General features: G+C 42.0%; 1 protein-coding gene across 1 annotated transcript in view; it reads left to right on the plus strand.

Moving 5' to 3' along the window:
• LOC125888686 (WD repeat-containing protein 49-like) overlaps positions 1 to 25,065 on the plus strand; it is a 37,840-nt gene extending 12,775 nt beyond the window's left edge. Inside the window, exons 10-17 of the mRNA XM_049576194.1 lie at positions 895 to 1,059; positions 6,005 to 6,120; positions 10,171 to 10,301; positions 16,539 to 16,625; positions 16,778 to 16,891; positions 19,414 to 19,604; positions 22,913 to 23,110; positions 23,999 to 25,065. Coding sequence (XP_049432151.1) covers positions 895 to 1,059; positions 6,005 to 6,120; positions 10,171 to 10,301; positions 16,539 to 16,625; positions 16,778 to 16,891; positions 19,414 to 19,604; positions 22,913 to 23,110; positions 23,999 to 24,205 — 1,209 coding nt within the window. The 3' untranslated portion in view covers positions 24,206 to 25,065. The remainder of the gene's footprint in view (positions 1 to 894; positions 1,060 to 6,004; positions 6,121 to 10,170; positions 10,302 to 16,538; positions 16,626 to 16,777; positions 16,892 to 19,413; positions 19,605 to 22,912; positions 23,111 to 23,998) is intronic.
• Positions 25,066 to 25,714: the final 649 nt, after the last annotated feature.

The raw sequence follows: 25,714 nt of genomic DNA on the forward strand, positions 1-25,714 counted from the left end.
TGGAATTTCAACGTCTGTTTTCAAGAACAATACCCAAATATTTGTAGCCACCCACCGGGTCAGTGTCAACAGCTTTTTACAACAGATGGCAGTGGGCATGGTGGTGACCTTCTGAAATTAATGACCATGCCTTTTATTTTTGACACATTCAGAAGGAGGAGAGACTCACCACACCGAGTCATCCATCACCGACCCATGATCCCGAACCTCCCCTTCAAGAAGGCCAACAATAACAGAGTCATCAGCAGACTTTAAGATGTGTCTATTTATTCTGGCTGCTGCCACAGCTATCAGTGTACATGATGTAAAGAAGGGAGCAGAGAGAAGGGACAGCATCTCTGATAGTTTGTTTATGAAGATCATATAAGCTACAGAACAGCTACTAAATGGACCTTACATGAAATTGTTGGCTACGTTTGTATCACGTAATGTGCTGATGTCATTAAACTTTTTTGGATGCTGCCATGACATTGATGTTTCCTCCTAAATGTATGTGTCATTATTGTGACCTCTTCCATATATTGTTCCCTTTAGCCCTCTCTGTGATGGATTTAAACACCTGACACAAGTTTCTCACACAGTGTAGGAAGTAAGGAAATAGCTAATATATTCAATATGAACATCTTTCATTTTAAAAAGTGCATTCACTCCTGATTTTTTTTTCTTCACCCTGCTTTTATTCCCACTTGACAGCAGCATTAGTCACATATTTTCCTCAGACGTGACTTAGCACTGAAATAAAGTGTAACGAAGTGTGGAGAATTGTTTGGCTTTGTGAGAGTCATTAAAGAATACATCAGTGGAACCTGCCGTGCTCGCAGCACAGACAGGATCAAACTCCTTTTAATGATTGATACCCTTTCTTTCTCGCTCTCTCGCTCTCCCTCTCTGCAGGTAGTTAGCAGTGACTCTGCCTCCTCTGTGATCTGCTGGCTGGCTGACACGGGCCAAAAGGTCAAGCAGTTCCACCGTTGCCACGGCAACGCTGAGATCTCTGCCATGGCCCTGGATGGTACGCAGACCCGGCTGTTTACTGCAGGCGCTGACGGAGAGGTCAAAGTAGGTGGGCACACACACACACACACACACACACATGCACATCCTCGTTCAGCTGTGAACCATGTAGCTGCAGGTCGATCCTCATAGAGATGCAAACTCTGAAATGAGTCTGAAGACAAGATGTGAGGCGAAAGGTTAAGTGCCGACTGTTAGAAACCACAAGAATTTCAAACTTGTAATTTCTCCTACAAACGAAACACTTCACTGAATTGTTGTAATTTGTCACTCTATGGCTAAATAAAAAGGGCACCAGCTGCATGCGGTGCAGGGTGCAGACGTTTTTTTAGCACATAGGGCAGCTTATATGGCACGGCACTGCGTTTTATCAATGGAAAAGCAACGTGGAGGGCACTATTTTATTTAATTTATTTGTGTATGCGATCATGAATTGGATCACGTGGAACTTGTTTAAATGATCGAAGGAACCCTTAAGCCCAGTTCAGACCAACAATTCATGACAAGACAAAACTGTTTTAGAACATTGAGGAGAAAAGTTGCAGTGGTGTGAACTGCCCGGTCTCAGCTCGACTCAAGCCGGCTGATGGTGTCACCTACACCTCAGCTGGTCTAATCGTCGGTGGCTGGTTTTAGAAGGTAAAGCACGTCACCTGTTTCAACAGCCAGTCAACTTGTGGTGAAGTCTGCTGATCAAGTCAAAATGACCGCAAATGGCGTGTTCACTTGCTGTAGCCGGTGCTCTGTCCCCACCGAGCCCTGTGTTTCCGTCCTTATGTGTGGCAGTATCAGACTGTGGATCGCTGCTGCTCGCTGTATGTGCTTAAGCCCCCCTCACGCACACACATTCTCATTGCCTAACTAATTGGCGCTGCTTAGATACATTATTGTGGTATATTGATTATGAATACAGTCCATATGATGCTTTTTGTTTTTCACCTTTCATCACTACTATAAATCCAGCTGTAGTCAGTATGTCACTATCACGATCCTCATTCATATTTTTATAAGCTACAAATTATATTCAGCCACAAAATAAGCCTGAAAAGCTGCAAACAGAGCGGCGGTACAGAGAGTTGTTGCATAGAGATGATACACTGTCTCGGCGAGTTGCATTGGTGTGAACCAGCAGGTTTTTAGAACGGTGCATTGCAAGTAGCTGCCTGTTTCAACCCGTTTTGTCATGAAGCTTTGGTCTGAACTTGGCTTTAAAGCTTCTGTTTATGACATTCAGAGCAAAAATATAGCAGCTATCAGCTATTTGTTATGTAAAGATATGGCTAACTAGCTACTTACCACAGCTCTGCACATCACTTATCTGGCAGTAGGGGCCGGTAACCGCTGATAACGGCGACACTTACATTGCAATAGTATAACGCCCACCCTCCTTTGCCCCCCAGGTTAACACCATCAGATCTATCAGCACTGTTGACGTTGATAGCATTGTTCACACTGTTAGCATCCTTCGCTGCTCCCTGCCAGCCCAGCCACCTCCTTGTTGAGATCTCTGCACACCACTCCAGCTCAGGCTGTGAATCATAGATATACTCTGAATGTCGTATACAGCTCTTTTAACAATGCATGTATTAATGGATATTATTTGTTATTAACCATGCCACTGCTGTTATGATATGTCATATTGTCATTGTTAAGATAGTGTATGTTTGATTACGCCAGATGTGGTTTTACAATAAATACCAACTTTGGCATGACTCTGCAGAAGGGGCAAGTTTCTACATCTTCCAGGAGGAGGCACTGTAGACCTTTGGTAATGTGTTCCCTTCCACAGCATTTACCATACACTTATCTTTTTTTAATCTTTTAAAGATAAAAAACAAACACAACATTTACTGCATTATGTGCTGTAAAATCATATTAGTTGTATTGCATATGTATCAGGCAGCTGTACTGGTGTGACAGTCTTATGTCAGTATGTGTACAGCCACAAGAGTGGCATACCAGTCTCAAGTGCTACCTCAAGAAACTGTATGTGTCAGTGAAAAATTATTGACATGTTTGTGAAGGCCGGCGTATTTGTAATCAACAGTGACGCACCACGAAGATATCAGCACATGCCTCTCAAACAGAAGTGGCACACCAGCAGCCACTCTTTGATCTCTGTGCTACTGTATGCTTTTGAATCAGCGAGATAGTGTGTTTGGTTATGCATGTTGACACCATGCATAATGAGTGTTTGTTCACATTTTTCCATTTTAGAAAACAGTTATAGCCTCCTCTGTCTGTACCCTCTCTAATTATGTGTGTGCATATGCAAGCACATGTGTCTTCTCTGAGCAGAATAGTGTCGAGCACAACTTTTTTTTTTTTTTTCCTGTGAGTTTCAAATTTGGTTGGTATTCCAAACAAGTGGTGCTCTGTGACTGTATTTGCACTCCACATTCGAGCACTGCATAATGACTCCAAGCTCGGTGCAATTGTTCTCGACAGATGAGTAAAATAATTATGCATATTATAATCAATATAATCAACCACATCAGCTCTCTGACCCCATGAGCCCTTGTGAGGATGCAGCCATGTGCATCCTGTGCATGTGCAAGCAGTGTCAGGTATACACTCACAGTGCCATTTGAAACAAGTACACAAGTCGTCCTCAGCAGAAGAAGCAGGCACCCCTTGGGCCAAATTGGAACAAGATGCATCATCTCGCCAATTTTCATCAACACTGAACCCGTGGTGTAGCAGTTAGGGCCATTCAGAATTTGAAATTTTGACCTTTTAATTACAACGTTCCCATTGGGCCAATCAGTGTTTCTTTGTTAAATGCCACAACACGCACAGATCCGAACTGTGTCATCATCCAAGATTGGACAGGCAGTGTGAAATACTACCTGAGCTGCCATGTTTGATTGATGTACAGTAGGATAGTGACTTGATCGTGTGTGTTCTCACGTAGGTGGCCAAATATTCTGATTTCAAAACATCTTGATCTCACTTTTTTGGAAATAACAAGCAGTTGGACGTCTCCCAGGTGTAAACACAACTGTTGCTATTTCTGTTACCTCTTTGTTTCCCAGACAAGAAAATATTGGGAATGTTAGGAGAGTGACACATACAGTTTGTATGGAAACATGAAGGTGACATATTGGGTGGTGTTCTCTTTTGGCATTAACCTTTGCTTTTAATGGAGCTGTATATGATATTCAGAGCATCTATTATTAAAGCCCAGTTCAGACCAATGATTTGCGACAATACAAAACTGTTATAGAGAGAGAAAAGTTGCAGCGGTGTGAACTGGCCGGTCTGAGCTCGACATCAGAGCAAAGGAGAGAGAGTTGTTGCATAGAGATGATACACCATCTTGCATTAGTGTGAATCAACAGGTCTTTGGAATGTTGCAGAATGGTGCGTTGCAAGAAGTTGCCTGTTTCAACTCATCGCGTCACGAAACTTTGGTCTGAATGGGCTTTAGAGTCTGAGCTGGGATTTTCTGCACACAGCTCTCAACATGAAGATGACTGAGCCAGTGGCTAATTGCTTACAGTGTGAGCAGTAGCTACTAACAATGGCAACAGCGCTGACAGAGCTAAACTTGTAAACCAAGGAGTATCAGTGGTAACTGCTGTATGTGTTCAGTGCAGAGCTGCAGTGATTAGCTAATCTGTGGGATATACACACAGGGACTCAGGCGCACTCACATGCCTGCACAGCTGAATTGGCTTCAAGAAACTTGGATTACAACATGTGACTTCACTCTCTGCTCAGGACATTGTAACTCCCTTATATTTCTACATAGCAAATGGATTGCTGCTATATGAATGCTCTGAATGTTCTATGCAGAACCTTTAAAGCCCAGTTCAGACCAAAGATTTGCGACGAGACAAGTTGAAACAGACACCTACTTGCAATGCGCCATTTTGCAACTTTCTAAAAAACCTGACGTTCACACCAATGCAACTAGATGAGACGGTGTATCATCTCTATGCAACGACTCCACTCTGTTTGCAGCTTTTCAGGCTTATTTTGTAGCTGAATATTATTTGTAGCTTCTTGAAATATGAATGAGGATAGTGATAGTGAGATACTGGCTAGTTGTATTTGTAGTAGTGATGAAACGGCAAAAAACAGAAACAAAACGAGCATCAGATGGACTGTATTCATAATCAATATACCACAATAATATAACCACCGTCCCACACCAGGATCACATAAGGCTTGAAGCAGAGGGCTCAGCGTGGACGGAGCACCTGCCACAGCAAGCAAACACACCATCTATGGTCATTTTAACTTGACCAGTGGACTTTACTACAAGCCGACTGGCTGTTGAAACAGACGCTTTACCTTCTAAGACCAGCCACAGGTAATTTGACCAGCTGAGTTGCAGGTGACACAATCAGCCAACTTGAGTCGAGCTCAGACAGGCCAGTTCACACCGCAGCAACTTTTCTCTGCAACGTTCTGAAATGGTTGCGTCTCATCGAGAATTGTTGGTCTGAACTGGGCTTAAGGTTCAAGTTCCATGTGATCCAATATATGAATGACCCACAAATGAATGATGGCAACAATATGGTTAGATGGCTTTTTGTTTTTGTTATCGTTCAGTCTGACTGGCTACATGGCTAGGCTAGCTACAGCTATTTTAGCTAAGGCTAAATATGGAATCATTTTACAACCAGTGGTAGAAAACCATTGCCCACAGGCCAACAGACAAATGGACAAGAGTTACTCAATGTATTTATTTCGGGGGCATTTGTAAAACAATTCACCAATGATGGTATATTGATAATCGCTGCACAAATGCCCTCTTGTCACTATGTTTGATAAAACAAGGAAGGGCCCTCTAGGGTGCCTTCCTCATGGATAAAATACAACAAAGAACACGGAAGTTTGGATGTCAACACACATAGGGAACGTGACTTCATTGCAAACACTTGTTTGCTGCTATATCAGTGACCTGAATGCCACATACAGCACCTTTAAATAAAGCACATTTAGTGCTGTGATAGCGCTTTGAGTGTTATTTGTGCTGCAGGTGTGGGACTTCAATGGCCGCTGCCTCCACAGAATGAATGCCGGCCTGGGTCGGGCTGTGGAGATCTCACAGGTCCTGCTGCTGAAGAGGAGTATACTGGTGATGGGCTGGGAGAGGTACTTAAGATGTGTGCATTTACGTGTGGTTACTTACCCTGTGTGCCACTCAAATATTGGATACAACACCAAATGTGTGATGCTGAAAAACTTCAACTGTGTACAAATTTAAGACCCAGGTGAGCATAATGAGTTTTGATGCAGTAGCACCCTGATAGACTGTGTATGTTTGCACACTGTGTATGAAAGAGACTGCACCTGTCAAAGAGTCACAATGAATATGTGTGTATGTGAGAAATACCGTGTGTGTGTGCATGTGTGTGTTTCTGTCCTCTCCTGCTCCCTCTGCCTGCCAACGACTCAGAGCCAACCAGACATCTGGACTCTAACGAGTATTGCTACCTCACATTTGTGTGTTTCTATCTGTGTGTGTGTGTGTGTGTGTGTGTGAGAGAGAGAGAGAGTGAGTGTGTTTCTTTTTATACCCACATCACATCTGCTCTTCATCTTCATCTTCATCATTTCACACCCAGTGAGCTGAACTCAGCAGTGTGCTATCATCAAGTTATACGACTCCCTCTTTCTCTCTCTTCTCCACATGCGCACACCAACTCACACACACTGTCTTGCTCTCTGGGGTGTCACAGCGGTAAAGAGAACATAGACGACAGATCAGCAGCAGTAAAAGAAAATACTGCCGTGATGACTTTCATCACTCATATCATTTCCTGTTTCTTCACATCCACCTAGACTACAGTTTAATCCATAGTGCTGTGTCGCATGGTATCTAATTCAAAGTCTGATTGCCTTCTGCTGCTCATACAATCTCATGCGGGCTGAAATATCCCCATCCAACTGATACACACATTCCTCAGTTTGAAACAACAATGCTTTATCTTTTTTTCCGTTCACGTACACTACCTGCACAACAAGAACAAACAAGAAAAGAAAAGTGCTGTCATGAGATGTAACAAAAGACTACACAAGTAGAACATATAGCAGGTGTGCTGAAATCCCTGTTTCACATGCATGGTGTCTGTTGGTCACTGTGGTGTATGAGCACAGCTTCCATGTTTATTTCAAACACTGACCTGATGCAGAGTTGAAGCAAAGCTTGAATCTGTTGCAGGGGAAATATGATTTATACTAAAATAATCACACACATCATCCCAGTGATGCATTAGAAAATAAAATGTATTACATAATCTGATAAATACAGTATCTGCTGGTAATAATCTGTCTCACTTAAAATGGTCCAGAATATGAGGAAATGCAAACAGTTCATTTTAGAGTAGAACATTTGAAAGTTCTTAGCCCAGGTTTAAAATGTCTAATCTCACAATGTGCATGTTGTGCTACTACTACTTCTTCTTCTTCTACTACTACTATTACTGCCATTACTATTATTAGCTCCTCCCCTGCTACTGCCACTACTATTACTGCTATCACTGCTAGTGCAATTACTTGAATTTCTACAGCTACAGCTACAATATTGCTATTACTCCGACTGCTCCTGGTAGACCTGCTACGTCTACTACTGCTACTATTACTTTGCTGCTCCTGCTACAGCTATTACTATTACTACTACTATGACTGCTTTGACTATGGGGCGGCTGTGGCTCAGAGGTTGAGTGGGTCTTCCACTACTGGAAAGATCTGCAGTTTGATCCCTGGCTCCTCCAGTCCGCATGTTGAAGTATCCTCGGGCAAGATACTGAAGCCCAGATTGCTCCCAATGGCTGTTTCATTATGTGTGTAATGCACTATACAGACTTAGATTAGTTTTACATGGGCACGTTGGATAATGTCACTTTACCACAGGACGTTGGTAATATTAATGGCCAATTCGCACGGGATAAGAAATATCAGTAAAACTACCACAAGTGGGAGGGGTAAATCCATTCACGTACCACCGTCCCCTCCTGTCGTCATGTGCGTATGACGTTGCTTCCTGTGCGTACCACACTCGAACACGCTTGAATCGTGTTCGTCGTAGGCCCACAGTACCTGAGGTTTGTCTTGTCTGACTGTTAAGTGCAAAACTGAGTGCTTCTTCAAGAGCCTCCATGCTTGAAAATCCGTGAAAAACCATGTGTTAACAGGATATGATGAAATATCTACACACATACTTACTGTTGGTCTATTTGCATGGGATTAGTATTACCTGAGGTAATTTCCTGGGACAGAAGGTAAAAGTCGCGGTAATCTTTACTGACATCGTGCGGTAATGATAACTGACATGGCACATTCGGATGGGACTAAAATCTCTGGTAATTATTACTTTACCCCACATACCTATGTAAAACTAATCCCGTCCGAATAGGGCTTAAAGGACAACTTCGGTATTTTTCAACCTGGGCCCTATTTCCCCATGTGTATGTGTGCGTATGATTCATGGGTACCACTCGTTCTAAAATTGGTTCAGTATTGAGCCGCGAAACAAGCTAAAACGGTAATGGGGGCAAATGCGTCCATATAAAAGTGCTTTTTTTCGCCACTGACCAGTTCAGATCGCCAGTGCTATCTCTGTAAATAGCATACTAACTTAGCCTTTCCCTTACCTCTGGGCTGCGTGATGTCACGAGCTTTGCTCCACTGTGTCTGTAGCTCTCTCTACTCGTGGGACAGCCGTTTTCTTGAGGAAGAGGTGTTTCGGGATTGGATGCCTTCTCCTCTTTGGCTGGCAGTAGTCATCTTGGGAGAAGTGAGCACTGCAGACCTGATGGTCTGCAAGGCGCAGTGTCTGGAGAGGAGTGTTAGCATCCATTTGTAGCACAACTAGCCACAATTTCAGCATCTCACCATCCGACAAAAGCAGCCTATGAAAGCTGTACGGGGTGTTGCGCGACATCCTGTTCTTGCGTTCGGGAAAAAGGCCCGTTTATTTGAGCACTCCAAAAACTCTGGTAACACTCCAGGGGGTAGCACGTAAAAGACTGTCCTCTGACTCTTCTAGCATAACACACACTTCACACGCACATAATCATTTACATTACCAAGCGGGGACGACTTCCGCCTTTCTGCTCCAACACTGACTGACAGCTGACTTCACTCATTCACACTCACCACTACCCCAGGGCCGCTACCATATGCTATTTACAGAGATAGCACTGGTGATCTGAACCGGTCAGTGGCGAAAAAAAGCACTTTTATACGGGACGCATTTGCTCCCATTACCGTTTTAGCTCGTTTCCCGGCTCAATACTGAACCAATTTTAGAACGAGTGGTACCCATGAATCATACGCACACATACACACGGGGAAATAGAGCCCAGGTTGAAAAATACCGAAGTTGTCCTTTAAGAGTGTGTGAATGGTTACTGAGTAGCAGGTGGAGCCATTTGTGGTAGCCTTAGCCACGAGTGCATGAACGTGTGTGTGAATGGATGAATTTGACGTAGTGTAAAAGCATTTTGAGTGGCCTGGAAGACTAGAAAAGTGCAGTCCATTTGCCAACTGTTACTTCTAGGTCTACTATCACTATTACTATTACTATAACTGTTACTGGTAGGCCTACTACATCTAGGCCACTACTGTTATGTTGCTGCCACAGCTACTGCTACTACTACCACTTCTTCTGTTATTACTGCAGCTGCTACCGTTAGTACTACTGTTCCAATTACTCCCACTGCTGCTGGTAATACGTACGACTATTACTGCTTGTACAACTGCTGCTGCTACAGTTACCATTACTCCTACTGCTCCTGGTACTACTACCATTCCCACAGCTACTACTACAATCACAGCAGCTGACACTGCTACTGGTACATCTTCTTCAATTACGACTACTGTCACTACTGCCAAAACTACTATTACTACCATTACTACGCCTACAACTACGACTACCACCACCACTGCTACTATATCAGGTATCTTCTACTAACATTACTATTACTAATACTGCCACTGCCATCACTACTATTACAGCTACTTATACTGGTGTTACTACTACTACTACTACTGGTATTAAGGATAATAACAGCAATGTATAAGATTAAAACAGATCACTTATTCATATACCAACATATACTGTAAAGAAAGTCTGTGTATGTATCACACCTTTCATACCTTCCCTCCCTCTCACCACCTCCTCTCTGTGTCTCTCTGTAGGATGTTAACAGTTTTCCGACTGCATTCCTTCTCGCAGTCTTTTGTCGAACCGTCAGAGTGGAAGGGAGGCGTTCAGCATCGCAGTGATGTGCTCTGTGCTGCATTCCAGCCTCCACAGACTCTGGTCACAGGTGTGTGTGTGTGTGTGTGTGTGTGTGTGTGTGTGTGTACACATGATCGGCACTTTTGATACTGACAGGAAAACTAAAAAGACAGAGTAAATTTAAAGATGACACACTGTTTACCAACACACTTTGTTAAGTAACTGACTTATTGTGGGTGCTTTGTTAACTTAGATTTTAACCGAAGTGTACCAAATGACGCAAGGATGCACGTGTGTGTGTGCTCCTGTGTGCCTGTGTGTTCCCTCCTCCCTGTAACACTTTTATGGCTTAAATTAAGAGTGAGGGCTCCTGCAGAGGAAAGAAAGAAAGGAAAAATAAAGACTAAGACTAAGAAATAAAAATGAATTAAAAAAATAACTGGGGGCAGTTATTTGCTGATTAAAGTAAGTGGTGTTGTTATCAAAGGACTGGTGCGCCGCACGTCCCTCCCTGCTGGAAACAGCTCTGTGTTTTCATGTGTGCCTGTGCACGTGTGCGGGCAGAGACTTATTATATTTTAGCCTTCACACTCAAAAGCGCAACTGTGTTTGCACGTGTGCTTTTACAGCCTTTGCAGATCTATGAGTGCGCACTGCAGCTGTGTTTGTTTGCACCCTGAATTTTATCATTTTCAGTAACATTTCAACAACATTCACATTATATATACAGTAAAAAAAAAAAAAACAGTTATAAGTGGATTAAAAATGATCTAATTAGAAACACCCTGTCTGTTTTTTGCACGTCTGCCAAAACCTTTTAAGTCAGAGTTCTTCCCTGCTGTCCTTTGTTCACCACACTGCAGACAGATACAGTATATTAGATGCTTTTTTAGCAGTTTATTTCATAAATCAGTATTTGCCTCCTCAGAGGAGCAACGCTCTTTTTCTTTTTTCCTACTCCGAGCTGACATTTGCTTCCACCACAGGCCGAAACCTTTACATGTCAGAGCCCATTAATTGGCAAGTTCTGTCCTAATTAAATTCTTAATTAGAGCCGTATTAAAGGCAGGTGAACTGAAAAGGTCAAGCAGTATATATGATTAAAAAAAAAAGCACGTACAGTACTCAGCACTCACACTCCTCTAATAAGAGAGATCAAGATGTATTTCCAATAAAAACGCTACAAACACTTCCTCCTAGTCGTGTATGTGTGTGTTTGTGCAGCAGCGAGAGAAAGAGAGGTAAAATAACCATGACTAAGCACTACCCACAGAGAGCTGGGAGGGACAATTACTCAGACCAACAAATTTCTTTTTTTGTCGGACCAGCAGGGGTGGGTGTTTTTTGTGTCTATATTTATTACCTCACCGAGGGTATTCCTTGAGTCAAAGTGTTGGGGGGAAAAAAGATAAAATCATACATTGCTGAAAATTATCCAGAATTACCATCAAAATGATCAGGCAAGTGATCAGCGCATGGATTCAGTGGTGTGAAATGCAAATGACTCACACATGAAAAATCAGTAGTAGTCCTAAAATCATAGCGGCGCTTATTAAAATGCAGAAACGCTGGGCCCCTCTGGCTAATGGAGGAGCAGACGAGGAGGGTTTTCTCTTCTTTCAATCATTCTATTTCTTTAATTCATCCACTTCTGAGCTCATACAAACTTTGGAGCCAGTCTCCAAAAGTTTGTGCGCATGATTTTTACAGTTTTTTTTTTTTTGTTTGTTTCTTTTTGGTTTGGTTGGTATGATTTTGTGGATTTTGGCATTTAACTCTGTAGCGATTCATCTGGTTTGCCAAGCTGTCACATCCAGCTACTCAAGACTCACATTTGCCATTAACCAAAGACACAAAGTTGCATAAAAATCAAGAGAAGACAGGCAGAATGTCCCAGTCTGTGAAGGTCTTTAGTATGCAAAGATGGGATACTTTAAAATACCATCAAGGCGCCTCATCACATCCTCAGATTTTTCTGCCTGGGGGATTGAACTGGCAATCCTCCAGTCACTGGTCCACTTCTATAACCATCAAACTACAAACACTCTGCACCCAATTTGCCCCAGTATGCTCTTCAGTTTGTGAAGTTGTATCACTTTGGCTCACACACACTAAAAGTTCAGTTTCAGTTTACCTGCAGCCTGAGCGTGCAGAGCGCAGACATAAACTGCAGACCCTCTCTGGCCTTCTGGGACGCGTCAACCCCAGAGATAAGTATAGAGAGCGATAAAGTGAGGGATGGAGGTGGAAAGGTAGATAAAAGTGGGTGTTCTCGAAGCAGGAGGGAGAAATGGTTTGGAAGGAAATGAATAGCTGGAGCTGGAACAAAAGCGCAATTCAGGAGCTACTTTGTGAACTTGGAAACTTCTTCAAAGTTCGCTCCCCAATTTCTTTGTCGGTGTGTTCGTCTCCTCTCTCTGTCTGCTTCTTCTCTTTTTTTCCCCAGTCTCTAAGTGACACTCCCCGTTCACTCCTGTTTATTTTTTACCTCATCTCCCTAGTTAGCCTGCTGAATTTCTTTCCAACACACACACACATGCAGCCAAACGCTGCACCCGCCACCTCCTATTTAATCCAAATGCCCAATTTAAATGATGTTTATTAGAACTCTCACAGTGGGAATGAGGGGAAATGAGACATAGTGCTTTCTGTCTTTAAAGCATATGTATGTGTGTGTGTGTGTGTGTGTGTGTATGTGTGTTATAAGGCTGCAGAGGTGGGGGTTTGTATATGCTAGAAAGAGAGAATTATGTACGTCGGTGTGTTTGAAGGTGTGTTTATTTGCGTAGCTGTCTGAAATGTGACAGCGTGGTTGCATTTTCTGGCTTAAAGCGAATCACTGAATCCTTTTATTAATAGTTGATGCAAGACATTGACAAAACAAAAGCTGTGATTGAATCTTTTGCAGTTTTCCAGTGAGAAATCCCCCTTTATCTGTGATTTCTTTCTCAAACTCCGATGAATACAAATGTTTCACCTCAGTCTAAGCAGCACTCTACCTGATCTTTGGCTTATGATTTCATAAAAAGAGACAAAAGATGATTGTTTATGAAGACTTCATGGGTGCCAAACCTGTGATCCTGCAGTTTTTGTAAAGGTTTTCAGAGGTTCTGGTAGACAAAAAAAATTATGAAATGATGTAATTCATTCATAAATTCCTCCTACGCTTTAATATTATAAACGTATTGTGCTCTTATTCTCTGGCCTTTGGGCAAACGTGAAAGAAAGATGAATCACAGTCACATCCCGATTCTCAACGTCTCCACACTTATCCACTCGCACACCATAAAGCCAAAGGTGGATGTGAGCTATCGCCGTGTTATTTTCTGCATTAACTATTTTTGCTAATTCTTTCTTGCCCAAATCCTTCGAGCACAAAGACGGTGTCTAAAAGCGATGACGCATTAGTTTCAGTTGCCAGCGCATTTCTTCAGGGTTGCAGTGAGTAATGCTGTTCTCACATCAAAGCATGCGTGCTGCCAAATAATGTGTTAGTTATGTGCCAAGTGAAAGCAGCAGTGGCATCAAGGCCACCAGTGACAAAAGTCAATTTAAAGTTCTGTTGGACACACACATACTCAGGACTAAGTGTGCGTGCGTGTGTGTTTTTATGTGTGTTCATGCATCTGTTTGTTTGTGTCTCAAGTTGAATCAAGCTGCAGCAGAAACATTTGGCTGATGTGGGACTGAAGCCTCCTCATCCATATTCAGAGTCTTTGCTAGGTTCCGCTTGGCTTCTCACACACAGACACTGTCAAACACACACACACGCACACACACACCCAGCAGGGTACATGTACACAGGGGTCCTGTGTACCTCCCTCAGTCACAACCCCCCTCCCCTTTCCAGTCTTCCTTCTTTCCTCAGATCCCATAATCCTCCATGGCTGAACACCTTCCAAGCGACCGTGGACCAAGTCGTCTGAACTTTGATGGACAGCCAAAAATGTTTTAGAAATGGAAATGTGAGCGTAGACATCAGAACACTGAATGACAGCAAGGACATCTTTTTCAAGCAGAGGATGTTCTGATTTATATGTACCATATATTTAAAATTACGTTCTTGACAAGTTAGTGAGTCAAAGGGGAAGATGTTTAAAGTCTTTGGAGGCCCCAGAGGGAGCTGCGTGATGTCCGATAATGTCCTCAAGTGATGTCACTTGAGTCAGCGTCTATTAGGTCTGGGTGTGGCTGTGAACTTACCAGACTGCCTGTCGCATTCTTAAGGTTTCAAATATGGCAACCTGTTCAGTTATCTGTCAGCATCCTTTAGCATCTGTATGAGATATACTGGGCTGTCAGCTGACTCCAGTGTAAACCCATCTGTGACATTTAGGTAGTAGAAAGAGCTAGAAAGTCCGAGTCGGGAGGGTGGGTGCCGTGGTGGGTAGGTCAAGCAATCACAGGACTTTCACCCAGGAGACCGCTGTTTGTGTCCTGTGTGAAACGTGGATTTTTTTTTAAAACTCAACTACATTTTGTAGTTAAGACGTAGGTCTTGTGACATACATACTCGTTCACTTTATTAAATGAGCAATGGAGGGATTCAGTGCCATCTATTGGTGAGGATTGCAGACTGCAACCAGTTGAAACTTCTCCTGGTTAGAATTGCTTCACTTTTCCTTGTTCAGGACGTTTTTACTGGGAGCTGAATTATCCGCAGTGGTGTCCTCCTGTCCAAAACAAATGGACCTGGTGATTTAAACTGGTAAAACACTTCTTGTTGCAGAGGGGCTGCTAGTTACATTGGCTGACACAAAAATGAGAATGGTCCTATCTAGAGCAGGTGCTTGGTTTGTCCATTCTGGGCTACTGCAGAAACATGGCAGTGCAATATGGCGATCTCCATGGATGACAATCTGTTCCCCATGTAGATATAAACAGCTCTTTCCAAGGCAATGGAAACACCTCAGCTCTTATTTTCAGGATATTTATTACATTATATTCAATATCTACCAAAGTCCAAACCATGGTCTTTTTTCTAAACCTAACCAGGTAGTCTTGTTGCCTAAACCTGAAGTAGTTATCGTGACAAAACCTATCTTTCCTCTGGACATGGATTTTTTAAAAAAAGAGACTATGCACAAAAGGAAATTGAGATGAAACAGACATGCCAGCCCTGAGCATCCAAAACTGATGCTAGAGGGGTATCCAGAGCATCATAGTTGGAAGTGTAGGGCCTCTGACCAAGCTGACATATTTGATGAGTTGGGAGTGAGTACGTGTTGTATCAGACCTCTGTGGCCTGCTTTTTGTCTCCGCTTGAGGCTACATTAGCTGCTACTGGAATTTCAATCTCAGTATTTCCTGGTACAACGGTACAACAAATTAGTGCCCGATGAATTGCGTCTTTACGTTATATACTTACCATTACGTTAGGTACCTGAAGTAAAGTAACTTAGGTTAGGTTTAGTGAAGTAAAGCTACTTAGGTAAGGTTTAGAAAGGAAACATGGTTGGGCGTCAGCATGTTACGTATTTAATGTAAAGTTACGTAGGTTGGTTTTAGGGAAAAAAACAAGGTGATTACGTACCTTAAATAAAAACCTATTCACTGTGAACATCAACATGTATCCCTGTGTCTCTAGGCCTTTGTGCTGTGTATGTGTGGTTTCCGGTTTTAGTGTATAAGAGAACTTATCAAAAGTAACGAAGACGATGTTCATCCAGCTCCTCTTTAAAGCTAAACATTGTATAGATGATGCGGATATTTACACCCTCTCACCCCCTTTATCTCTCCGTCTCTCTCACGCACAGACACACAGCGTGATAAAAGCCACTTGAAATACAGACGCTAGCCCTGGGACGCATGAATAATGCAGGCAACCCACACTCTCATAAACTTTATACCTCCTATTGCTCCCACCCTTAGCTAACACACTCCTCACATATCTCATTAACTCCTGCTGTTCAACTGCCGAACCACCTGATGAGATTCCTGTCTCATATAATAAACACACACACACGCACACACACTTTCTTATATATAATGCAGATTATTTGAAAAGCACTTCCTGTTGAGGTAAATGTTGAGTGCTGGAACAGATGGTAGCTGAGGACAGATGTTGAGTTTTATTATCTTTAAAGTGGTTTTAGAGGCTGGCCTGCATGATTCAGCAGCACGAGGAGAGTAAGAGGGTGTGTGTTGACACAAAGTTTGTGTGTTAATTGTTTATAATTATTTTTAAAAATGCTCTTCCTGTTTCAGTGTACTTAGTTTGGCTGTTAGTGTTTGCTGATACATAAATGTCAAAAAGCAGTGTTGAATTTTAGGAGATGATCATGAGCTCTGTCACTTTGTTGGGTCTCATTTCTGATGTGTGCAGGAAGCTATGACGGAGAGATTATAGTGTGGAACAACAGCACTGAAAAAGCTCTGAGGAAACTGCGGCCACATGCTGAACACAGAGAAGGCAAGAAGTCTCATTTTCACACACAGATGCGACTAAATTCAGCAAACACTTTATTCGCAATTGTAAAGCTAAATGCTTCCCGCTCCTCTGCCTGTGGTTTGTCTTTTTGCCAGTCTGTTCTTTCAATGCTTTGTTCAACTCTGATTTTCTAGGTCATTTCACCGATTCTCCTCTTTGTGTGAACGGTAAAGAAGACTCGGATAACTCCGATGCGATCACTGCATTGTTCTTCATACCAGAACGCACAACTGCTGTTGCAGCTGCAGGTGAAAAATTGAGACAGCAGCTGTGTAATTCTTATCAACCTTAGAGTGTGTGTTGTTTGTTAAAATAGGCCCTGTAAGATGTATAATCTTTGAGTAACAATGTTTGGCAGCATCTCCTCAGGAGCTATCCCAAAATAAAAACAGTGATTACAAAGCAAATTCTTTTCACCCCGGTACATTCTGTATTTTGACCTGAGTCACAATGTTGCTCAAATTAACGTCATCTTTTCCAAAAATGTTGCCTGTTTTATTATAGCTTTCGAACTCTGAAACCAGGAGGTGATTTGCCTTTTTATTTTGAGGCCAGAGCCCATTTAAACACTCATTCTGTCTGTATACTGTAGTTTGAGTTGTTATGTGTTGATGCAAACACAGTGAAGTAACTTCAGAGTTGAAAGAGTTCCACCATCAAAAGCCTTTCTTAAATGCCAGATACACTGCATATACAGCTCTGTTTTTGTTGTTGAAATACACAGTTGCACACTTGTGTTTACACATTCTAAAGAGGCTCTGGGTATCTTGTGCTAAGTTACTGTACGGTAGCTACACATCAATGATTGTTTGATGTGGTGAGTTTGCTTCAAGTTTTCCCATTTTTAACTACTTTTTATATGCAGCCATTGAAGCTGTGAACTTTGTTTTTCTTTATTTTAACTATACCCATGGTTGCTTATGCTTTTATTTAAGTTTGATTATTTTTTTTCTCTCTCAAATGTTATTCCTGCAGTGTCTGCTGCATCTGCTAGCTGTAGCTGTTTAGCTGCTTGGTACAAAAGAAAAAAAGAAGCCTGGCCTTTATGCCTGCTGCTCAGACTCACTGAGGCAAGGATGTGTGTGTGTGAGTGCCTAGCAGAACAGAGTCGCTGTCAGTAGAGCAGCAAATCTAGGAGCTTCCAGTGTCCCTGATCCAACTCATTTTCGAAGCCTGGACCACCAAATTCTAATCAGTTCATTCTTGTGTCTAAGTTGACGTTTGTGCCAAATTTGAGTGAACTTTTTTAAGGCCTTCTTGAGATATGGCATTCACGAGAATAAGATGGATGCAAAGTCACAGTAACCGTGACCTTTGACCACCAAAATCTAATCAATTCATCGTCGAGTTGGAGTGAATGTTTGTGCCAAATTTGTAGATCAAGATCAAGTTGTTCTTGAGTTACTGTATTCATGAGAATGAATGCAAGGTCACATTGACCTTTTACCTTTGACCACCAAAATCTAAGGAGTTTTGTGTTGAGTCCAAGTGACCATTTGTGCCAAATTTGAAGAAGAAAAAAAAATCCCTCAAGGTGTTCTTGAGGTATTGCATTCACAAGAATGAAGACCACAGTGACATTGATCTTAGACCTATGACCACCAAAATACAGATCAGTTCATTGTTGAGTCCAAGTGGACATTTGTGCCAAATTTGAAGAAGAAAAAAAAATTCCCTCAAGGTGTTCTTGAGGTATTGCATTCACAAGAATGAAGACCACAGTGACACTGATCTTAGACCTATGACCACCAAAATACAGATCAGTTCATTGTTGAGTCCAAGTGGACATTTGTGCCAAATTTGTATAAATTTCCTCAAGTGTTCTTAAGTTATTGGGTTCACGATGCATATGTGGTCACAGTGACCTTTGACATTAGACCAACAAAATCTAATCAGTACACTGCTGAGTCCAAGTCAGCGTTTGTGCCAAATTTAAAAAGAAATTCCCTCGAGGTGTTCTTGAGATACAGCGTTCACAAGAATCACAGAAGAGGTCACAGTGACCTTGACCTTTGACCCCAAAAATCTAATCAGTTCATTGTTGACTCCAAGTGGACATTTGTGCCAAATTTGTAGAAATTCTCTTAAGGTGTTCTTGAGCTATTGCGTTCATGAGAATGAGATGAACGCAAGGTCACACTGACCTTTGACGTCTGACTACCAAAATCTTATCAGTGGATTGCTGAGACTAAGTGAATGTTTGTGCCATTGTGCCAATTTGTGGAAAAAAAAATAAAAAATAAAAATTCCCTCAAGGTATTCTTGAGATATAGCATTCACAAGAATCACGCAGACGAGGTCACAGTGACCTTGATCTTTGACCTATGACCACAAAAATCTAGTGAGTTTGTTGTTTTTTTCCAAGTGGATATTTGTGCCAAATTTGAAGAAATTTCCCAAATGCGTTTTTGGGCTATCACATTCACAAGTGTGGGACGGATAACTCGAAAACATAATGCCTTCAGCCACGGCTATCACTGGCACGAAGATGTAAAAATGGGCAGAACAACCATAAAATGACTACAAAGAGACACAAGACAACCACAAGAAATCACAAAATAACCTTAAAGATGCATAATGACTACAAAGAGACACAAAACAACAACAAAAAAGAGGCAAGACGACCACAAAGTCTGTGTGTATTGCTCTTATGTAGAAGAGGTGATGGGGCCTTTTGCATATCTGTGCCCATTGTTTTATAATCAGCCCATGCTCTACAGAAGTCCTGCACTGATTTTTCCCGACATGTATACCACTTCATCTCCATCAGGTGGTGCAGACTTGGTGTCCTGTGGAGCGTCAGGTGTGGTCAGACTTTGGAACACCGTCCACAGCTGTCTGGTGGGGCAGTTCACAGCTCACAACAAGGACCTGGGGTCTATCGTCACAACTGTCAGCCCCTGTGGGAAATATTTAGTCACAGCCGATAGGGAGGGGACACTCAAGACTTGGGACATACAGGTGAGTGTTTGTGGCTCACACATGTATTATGTCTTGTATATCAGCTGCAAGGGACTGCACTGAAAATACATAACACCATGATGTTTGCACACACTGTAAGAACAAGAGACAGAGTGATAGAGACTGATGAACACAAAGCCAGAGGGAGGTACAGAGATCAAGAGGCAGACTGTAGTACACAATAAAGAAAGACTGAACCTCCATATTTCCGTTAGATCGGGCATGTTGTTCTCTCCTCAAAGTGACAGACAGTGCTGTCATTTTGAAGCCTCAGTGGGACGCTGGAGTACAAACAGACCAGTCAATCATTCAGGAAATCTCCACTGATACATTAGGAGGAGAAGGTGATGTCCCCATCCTCTGTGGTATTTTATTATGCATTTTAGAAGCCGTTTAAATTGATGGGAGGAGTATTGTTTGCATTTGGCATCCCCATTTTAACAGACACTGAAATGTGTGGAAAATGCTGACACCCTCCCCCTAGATGTGAATAAAACCATTAAATTGGAATTATCAGTAGTTTCAGACAGGTTAGCTGAGAAAGATTCACTTTAACACGTGAACACTTTACATACATAACGCATGTTGAGTAGCTGAAGAGTTTCTTGTACCTCAGAGAGGCCTTTGACTTTTTGACTCTTGATTATAAGGACTTAGATCGCGCCATCGGTATAAGGCGTAGCTGCATCACTGTCATGCTCCTAATCGCAGTAAAAGAACACCCTCTCGGGTATTATTGCCACAATATTCAGAGCTCAACTCTCTGTCACAGTTTATAAGAGGGGATGAATTCAGATGGGTATGTCTCGTTTGGCTTCCAGTTTAATTTATGCTGATTTATGTATATATGTAGCAGAGTTGAAGAAGTTGGACAAGCTCAGTGCTCTAGTAGAAATCCTGTCCTTTGGCAAGTTGGGAGCATGCTTTGGAATCAGCTGGATGACTAACATGATTGCTCAGTATACAGTGCTGTGCTGTCAGATGGGGGACTTTGCAGTTCAGTATCAGGTCTTGTCCTAACGTGATGCAGTTGTTTGCGGTAGTTATTTTACATATTACACAACATGCCAAGTAGAATTTGTGTTAATTAAAATAAGTGTACTGTATGTTTTTCCCACAGCAAAATAGACGTGGCCAGAGGTTGTGTTTCATTTGTATTTTCATACAGATTCGTTGACTGTTCACTTAACCCCTTCCCTGAACGGTAATCATCCAATAATAGCCTAGCAACTGTAGGCTTTGGATTTGTGCACATGTTGGAATGGGATTCATGGGGCGGTATGTCTTTTTAAAAAATCTTTTTCCAAAACTAAAAAAACCCAAAGCAAAAATGTAAGAAACACATAAAAGAGTGTGCCTATCTGCTCAAATGTAAGCTGCAAATGTTGGCATGTACAGCCAACTTGCTTACTATCACAGTAGTAACCCTAATGTAGTTTTATTCCAAAGCAAAGGACTGGAGAACATCATTAGCTAATGTTACGTTATTTTGTGGGGCTACAGAATACATTAAGGATTTGCTGTCCCCACTGTGGTTCTGAACAGCATTCAAGTTTAGGGGAAAATTGGCAGAACTGTCCTTCTTTTTATTGAAGTTAGGGAAGTTTACACTTCAGCAATCCCAGCTAAACATATTTGTTAGTCCTAATCCTCATTAGCATCCTGCAAGAGCGGCCGCTAAACCTGCACAAATATTATGTGTAATTCTCAGAGCACCCTCAAAGGGTCTCTTCTACCTGCTGTGTTCTTGGCACAAAGGCAGCATTTATATTTTGCATGTGTATAATAGCAATCACTTGGAAATCAAGGACAAATTGCACTCAGCTGCAAACTTTCTGGGTGTGCGTGCGCTGTAATATCATTAGCACTGCATCTTTATACCTTGAGACAGGGCAGGTAGCGATAGTGATGCACAACTAATGTTGCTGTCAGCAGGCGAAATCCATTCTTTGTGAATTTGCCGTTACTTTATTGTCAAATGATGTGTTACTTGTCCAAAAATGACAATAAAACCGTAAAACTTCAATTAAAAGCCTAGCCATTAAACCCCCAGTCCTTTTTACTAGCCCGTTATGGCTACACATTTTGACAAATAAGGTCTTGTCTCCATTAGATGCCTGGTCTGGCTGCTAAGTAGTTCTTTGGATGTATAAAACAGGTTGTCGGCTACCCACTTAAATAGCTGTAGATTGCACATAGAGATATAAATGTTTAAACTTTTGTCAATATGGGGATGCTACACATCGTTAGCTTAGTTAGATTCAACACAGTTCAACTGTTCAATTCATTTTACCGAAAGAGAGCACCAGAGAAAACTCAATTCAATCAGATACATTAGCATGACAAAAAAAAGGTGACTCCCTTCCTCTGAAGCGGTCAAAAAGTCTGAATATATGTCCATTCCTTGATTACCCGCTAAGTTTTTCATATTCCTTTAGTCCGTAGGGGTCCACTGATGAAATTAATTCTTTTTCAGAAAAAATGAATCCAAGTTTAGAATATTGTTTTAACAAGATAAAGTGTGTGTCCGGTCGGTATGTTGGGTGCTGTTATCCTTGAGTGCTGTAAGGAGAGTGTTATAACACTCTCTAGCTAGATTAAATGAATGATTTGTGATTGATATGTTATTTGAAGCCTAATTTTGATACATGTAATATTCATACTGGTTGAAATAAACAATTTGATCATTCAAAGGCCTGTCCCATTTAGATGGCTGTCCCATATATAAGCCTGCTGACTTCAGTGATTTAGGCAAATCATAGCCTGGACTACTAACTGAAGTTTTACAGTAAATCCAGCCACTGTTCATCACCCATCCATGTTTTCCTATAGTAATCAAAGAATCCGAACAGGGCTTACATCAGAATCAAATACTCATATTGCATTGTAATATTAGAGCTAACTATCTCTACAACGTGGTCCCAGAACAATGGTGCTCCTTTGTTACTGTCTACTGCATGGATCTTTTGCTTTTCTTTCTAAGGACATGTACCATTAGTTCAGTCAGGAACACTCAAGTCAAAGAAAACTCTATTTCCATTTGCAGTATTGTATTTGGCGGTATGGCTCTGTTCTGGGGCCCCTCTGCCTTTCCTCAGCCCATGCAGAAAGCCTCTTAAACGTCCCTACAGTACGTGGAAAGCCTACAGTGGAGAGCACAAATCTCCCTGCCCTTCCATGCGCCTACATGGAGAGCATTAGTGGTCTTACAATTCTTTAAATTGAATGCATGTTTTTGTACATCTTGGTATGTTTCTTCCTGCAAAACCTAGATGAAGTAACCACTGCTTCACTCCTCTGTCCTGCAGCATTTTTGTCTTGAGCCATGTGATGGAGTAACGAAAGAAACTCCAACACTACTGTGTCGTTTCCGCCCTCACCTTGATCGTGTGACCCACCTGGAGACGTGTCTCCATGGCGACACACTCCTCCTTCTCTCTGCATCGTCAGACTGCAGCGTGGCTCTGAGCTACCTGCCTGGGAGTACCATCGGCCTGTTCGGACAGGTACACAAACACACACACTCAGGTCATTTCAGTTCACTGCAGCAGTTTGAGTCACATAACATAACCTGCATGTTTGAAACAAATTGTTTTGGATGGCAGAGATATTGTTCGGCGCGACACTGTCAACGTAACGTCCTCAGATCCTCACAGTTCAAATGTACAGCGGTGCGGGATGGCTCTAATAAAAACTTTACCTCCCACTCTGCGGCATGCTGGTGGTGGGTGGTAGCATCCAGTTGACGAAATGGATGTGAAACCCAGCATCAAGCCACGGTTGGGCGTGTGTGTGTGCGCGCTTCTGTCAAAGGAGGCCCATATTAAGTTAGCCCGGGGCGGTGTCTGCTGAGTGTTGCTTCATTTCAGTTTGCCTCGGGCTCACACACACACACACACACACACACACAGACACAAAAATACAACCACACAAATACAAGCACAACTTAAAGAAGAATGTGCATGAAGGCAAACAAACATGCGTATACACCTACATACTTGTACTGTATACAATACAGTGTAAATTCACGTTGAGCAACACACACACTGAGCGAGTTTGGGTTACTCTTAGTCTTTTCTTCACCACGTTTCTATTTCATTTGACACTAATAATAGAAGACCATCTACATTCAGCACATCAGGTTATCAAAGAATACACTGTTAATTATGAATACATTTTGGAGTAAGGAGAACTCAGAGAGACAGTGACTCACATTAAAGAGCTTCCCACTACAGTCTGATGAAGGTTCCTCAGGGCAGCTGCACGTTTAAGTCCCCAAATCCTTACAGCGAATCTGTGGCTTCAAAGCAGCAATCTTGTGGTCGCAAGGTCATCTCGCACTGATCCCAAAATGTTCCTGCTGTTTTGTTTTCACTGCCGTCTGTCATCCGCAGGAGGAGCAGTGGTGCTTGGAGAGACCTGCACCCCTGCACCCACAGCAGGAACCAGAGCGGAACCAGAGAGACCAGGGAGGCCAGGGAAGGGAACGGACACCTCCCGTTCCCAGTGAGACACTCCCTGACCTGGGACCCGACACCCCTGCAGAGGGTGGAGAGTGGACAGAAGAAAACTTTTATTCAGGTGAAGAGTTGACGGTCTAAAGTGCAATGTGCTGGTTTTGTACAACTTTGTTTTTATTGCTTTGTTTCACTGTCTGGTAAAACTCTTCAGCGTTTTTTAATTGTCCTGGAGGCATCTAAGGGCTTACCATGATTTAATGGGATTTCGGAGGAACAACTAACATTTTATCTTTAATTTTAAGTGAAAAAAAAAAAGAATCTGGCAAGTTAAATACTAAAAACAACAACTCTTGTTATAAGAGAACTAAGCCATTGTGTGCTATGCAGTCATGAGAGTGAGTCACACAAACACCACTAAATTGCAGCTTTTTCCACATTTTTATTTCTATTCCTTAGCACAGTGTGGTGTGTAACAGTGAATAGTCACTGCTGCCACTCACAGCCACAAAAAATGAAATAGCATTTGTGATGCTCCCAATTCTATGATTTTTACTCTGATACTTAGAGAACAGAAACATTATTTTTTCGGGCAGTTAGAGTGTGCCTTGTGATTTGAAAGTGATTGCTCTGCTGTAATATAAAAGTCAGTAGAAGCTGGCAGTCTCTGCTGCATTCTCAAATTCAGTCCTCCCATTCATTGCCAATGGAGTAGCTTCAGGCTGGTACATACATTTGACACCACACATTAGAGGGTTTGATTCCCTGGTTTTCTACATCTCAGAGATGGATTTTCATGTCACGAATACTGATGGGGCTGTTGTGGTCTGAATACGGCCTTTGAAATATTCAGCAAAATAATCATTAAACTAAGCCTTAAAGATGTTTCTGAGTGGGCTATATTTATTCTACTATGTTTATTGATCTTGTGATTACTGGACAGGAGGTATCAGGAGAGATGGGGTTGACACGTCATTGACAATAAACCAGGATACAAATAGCACCCCGCATTTAATGTTCTATGTTTCTTAATGCAGTGTTGCAGTTTCTGTCCTTGTTTTATGACTTTTTGGTCACTCACTGACAATTTACTGTCATGTTTTACTGTCAAGTGTTTTTGTATTTCATTTTTCTGCATCCTCACAGAAATTAAAGTATTCAGATTGAGATTATTTATTGTCTTTGCCAAGTGCAAAAAATGAGTGCAAAAAAAGATGATCAATTTCCTGAGCTTTGGAAAGTCTTTGTAAGAAACTAACACATTTGGATATTCCATGGCACACATCATTACAGGTGCAGTGTGTAAACTTGAAGGGGATGTAGTGGCATCAAGTGGTGTCAACTGCAGATTCTAACCAGCTGAAACTCCCAGGTAGAATTCCTTGAGTGTTCATTGTTCAGGAGGTTACTGGAAGCCAAATTATCCCCAAAGGTCTTTTCCTGTCCAGTACAAACGAAAATTTAAAAAAAAAGCAGATTGACATTTTAAAAATTAGTGTCTTTCCGATGCTGTTTGTTGTGCAGGGGCTGCTAACTATGGTGGCCGACACGAAAACACAAAAATGCAATTGGCAGTATATAGAACCATTATCAACCCGGTCTCACTCCAAAGTTGTCGAAATCTGGCGCTTGGCAGTGACTTGAGGCGTAAGA

The sequence above is a fragment of the Epinephelus fuscoguttatus genome, linkage group LG5 (assembly GCF_011397635.1).
Source record: "Epinephelus fuscoguttatus linkage group LG5, E.fuscoguttatus.final_Chr_v1".
Classification (NCBI taxonomy): Eukaryota; Metazoa; Chordata; class Actinopteri; order Perciformes; family Serranidae; genus Epinephelus; species Epinephelus fuscoguttatus.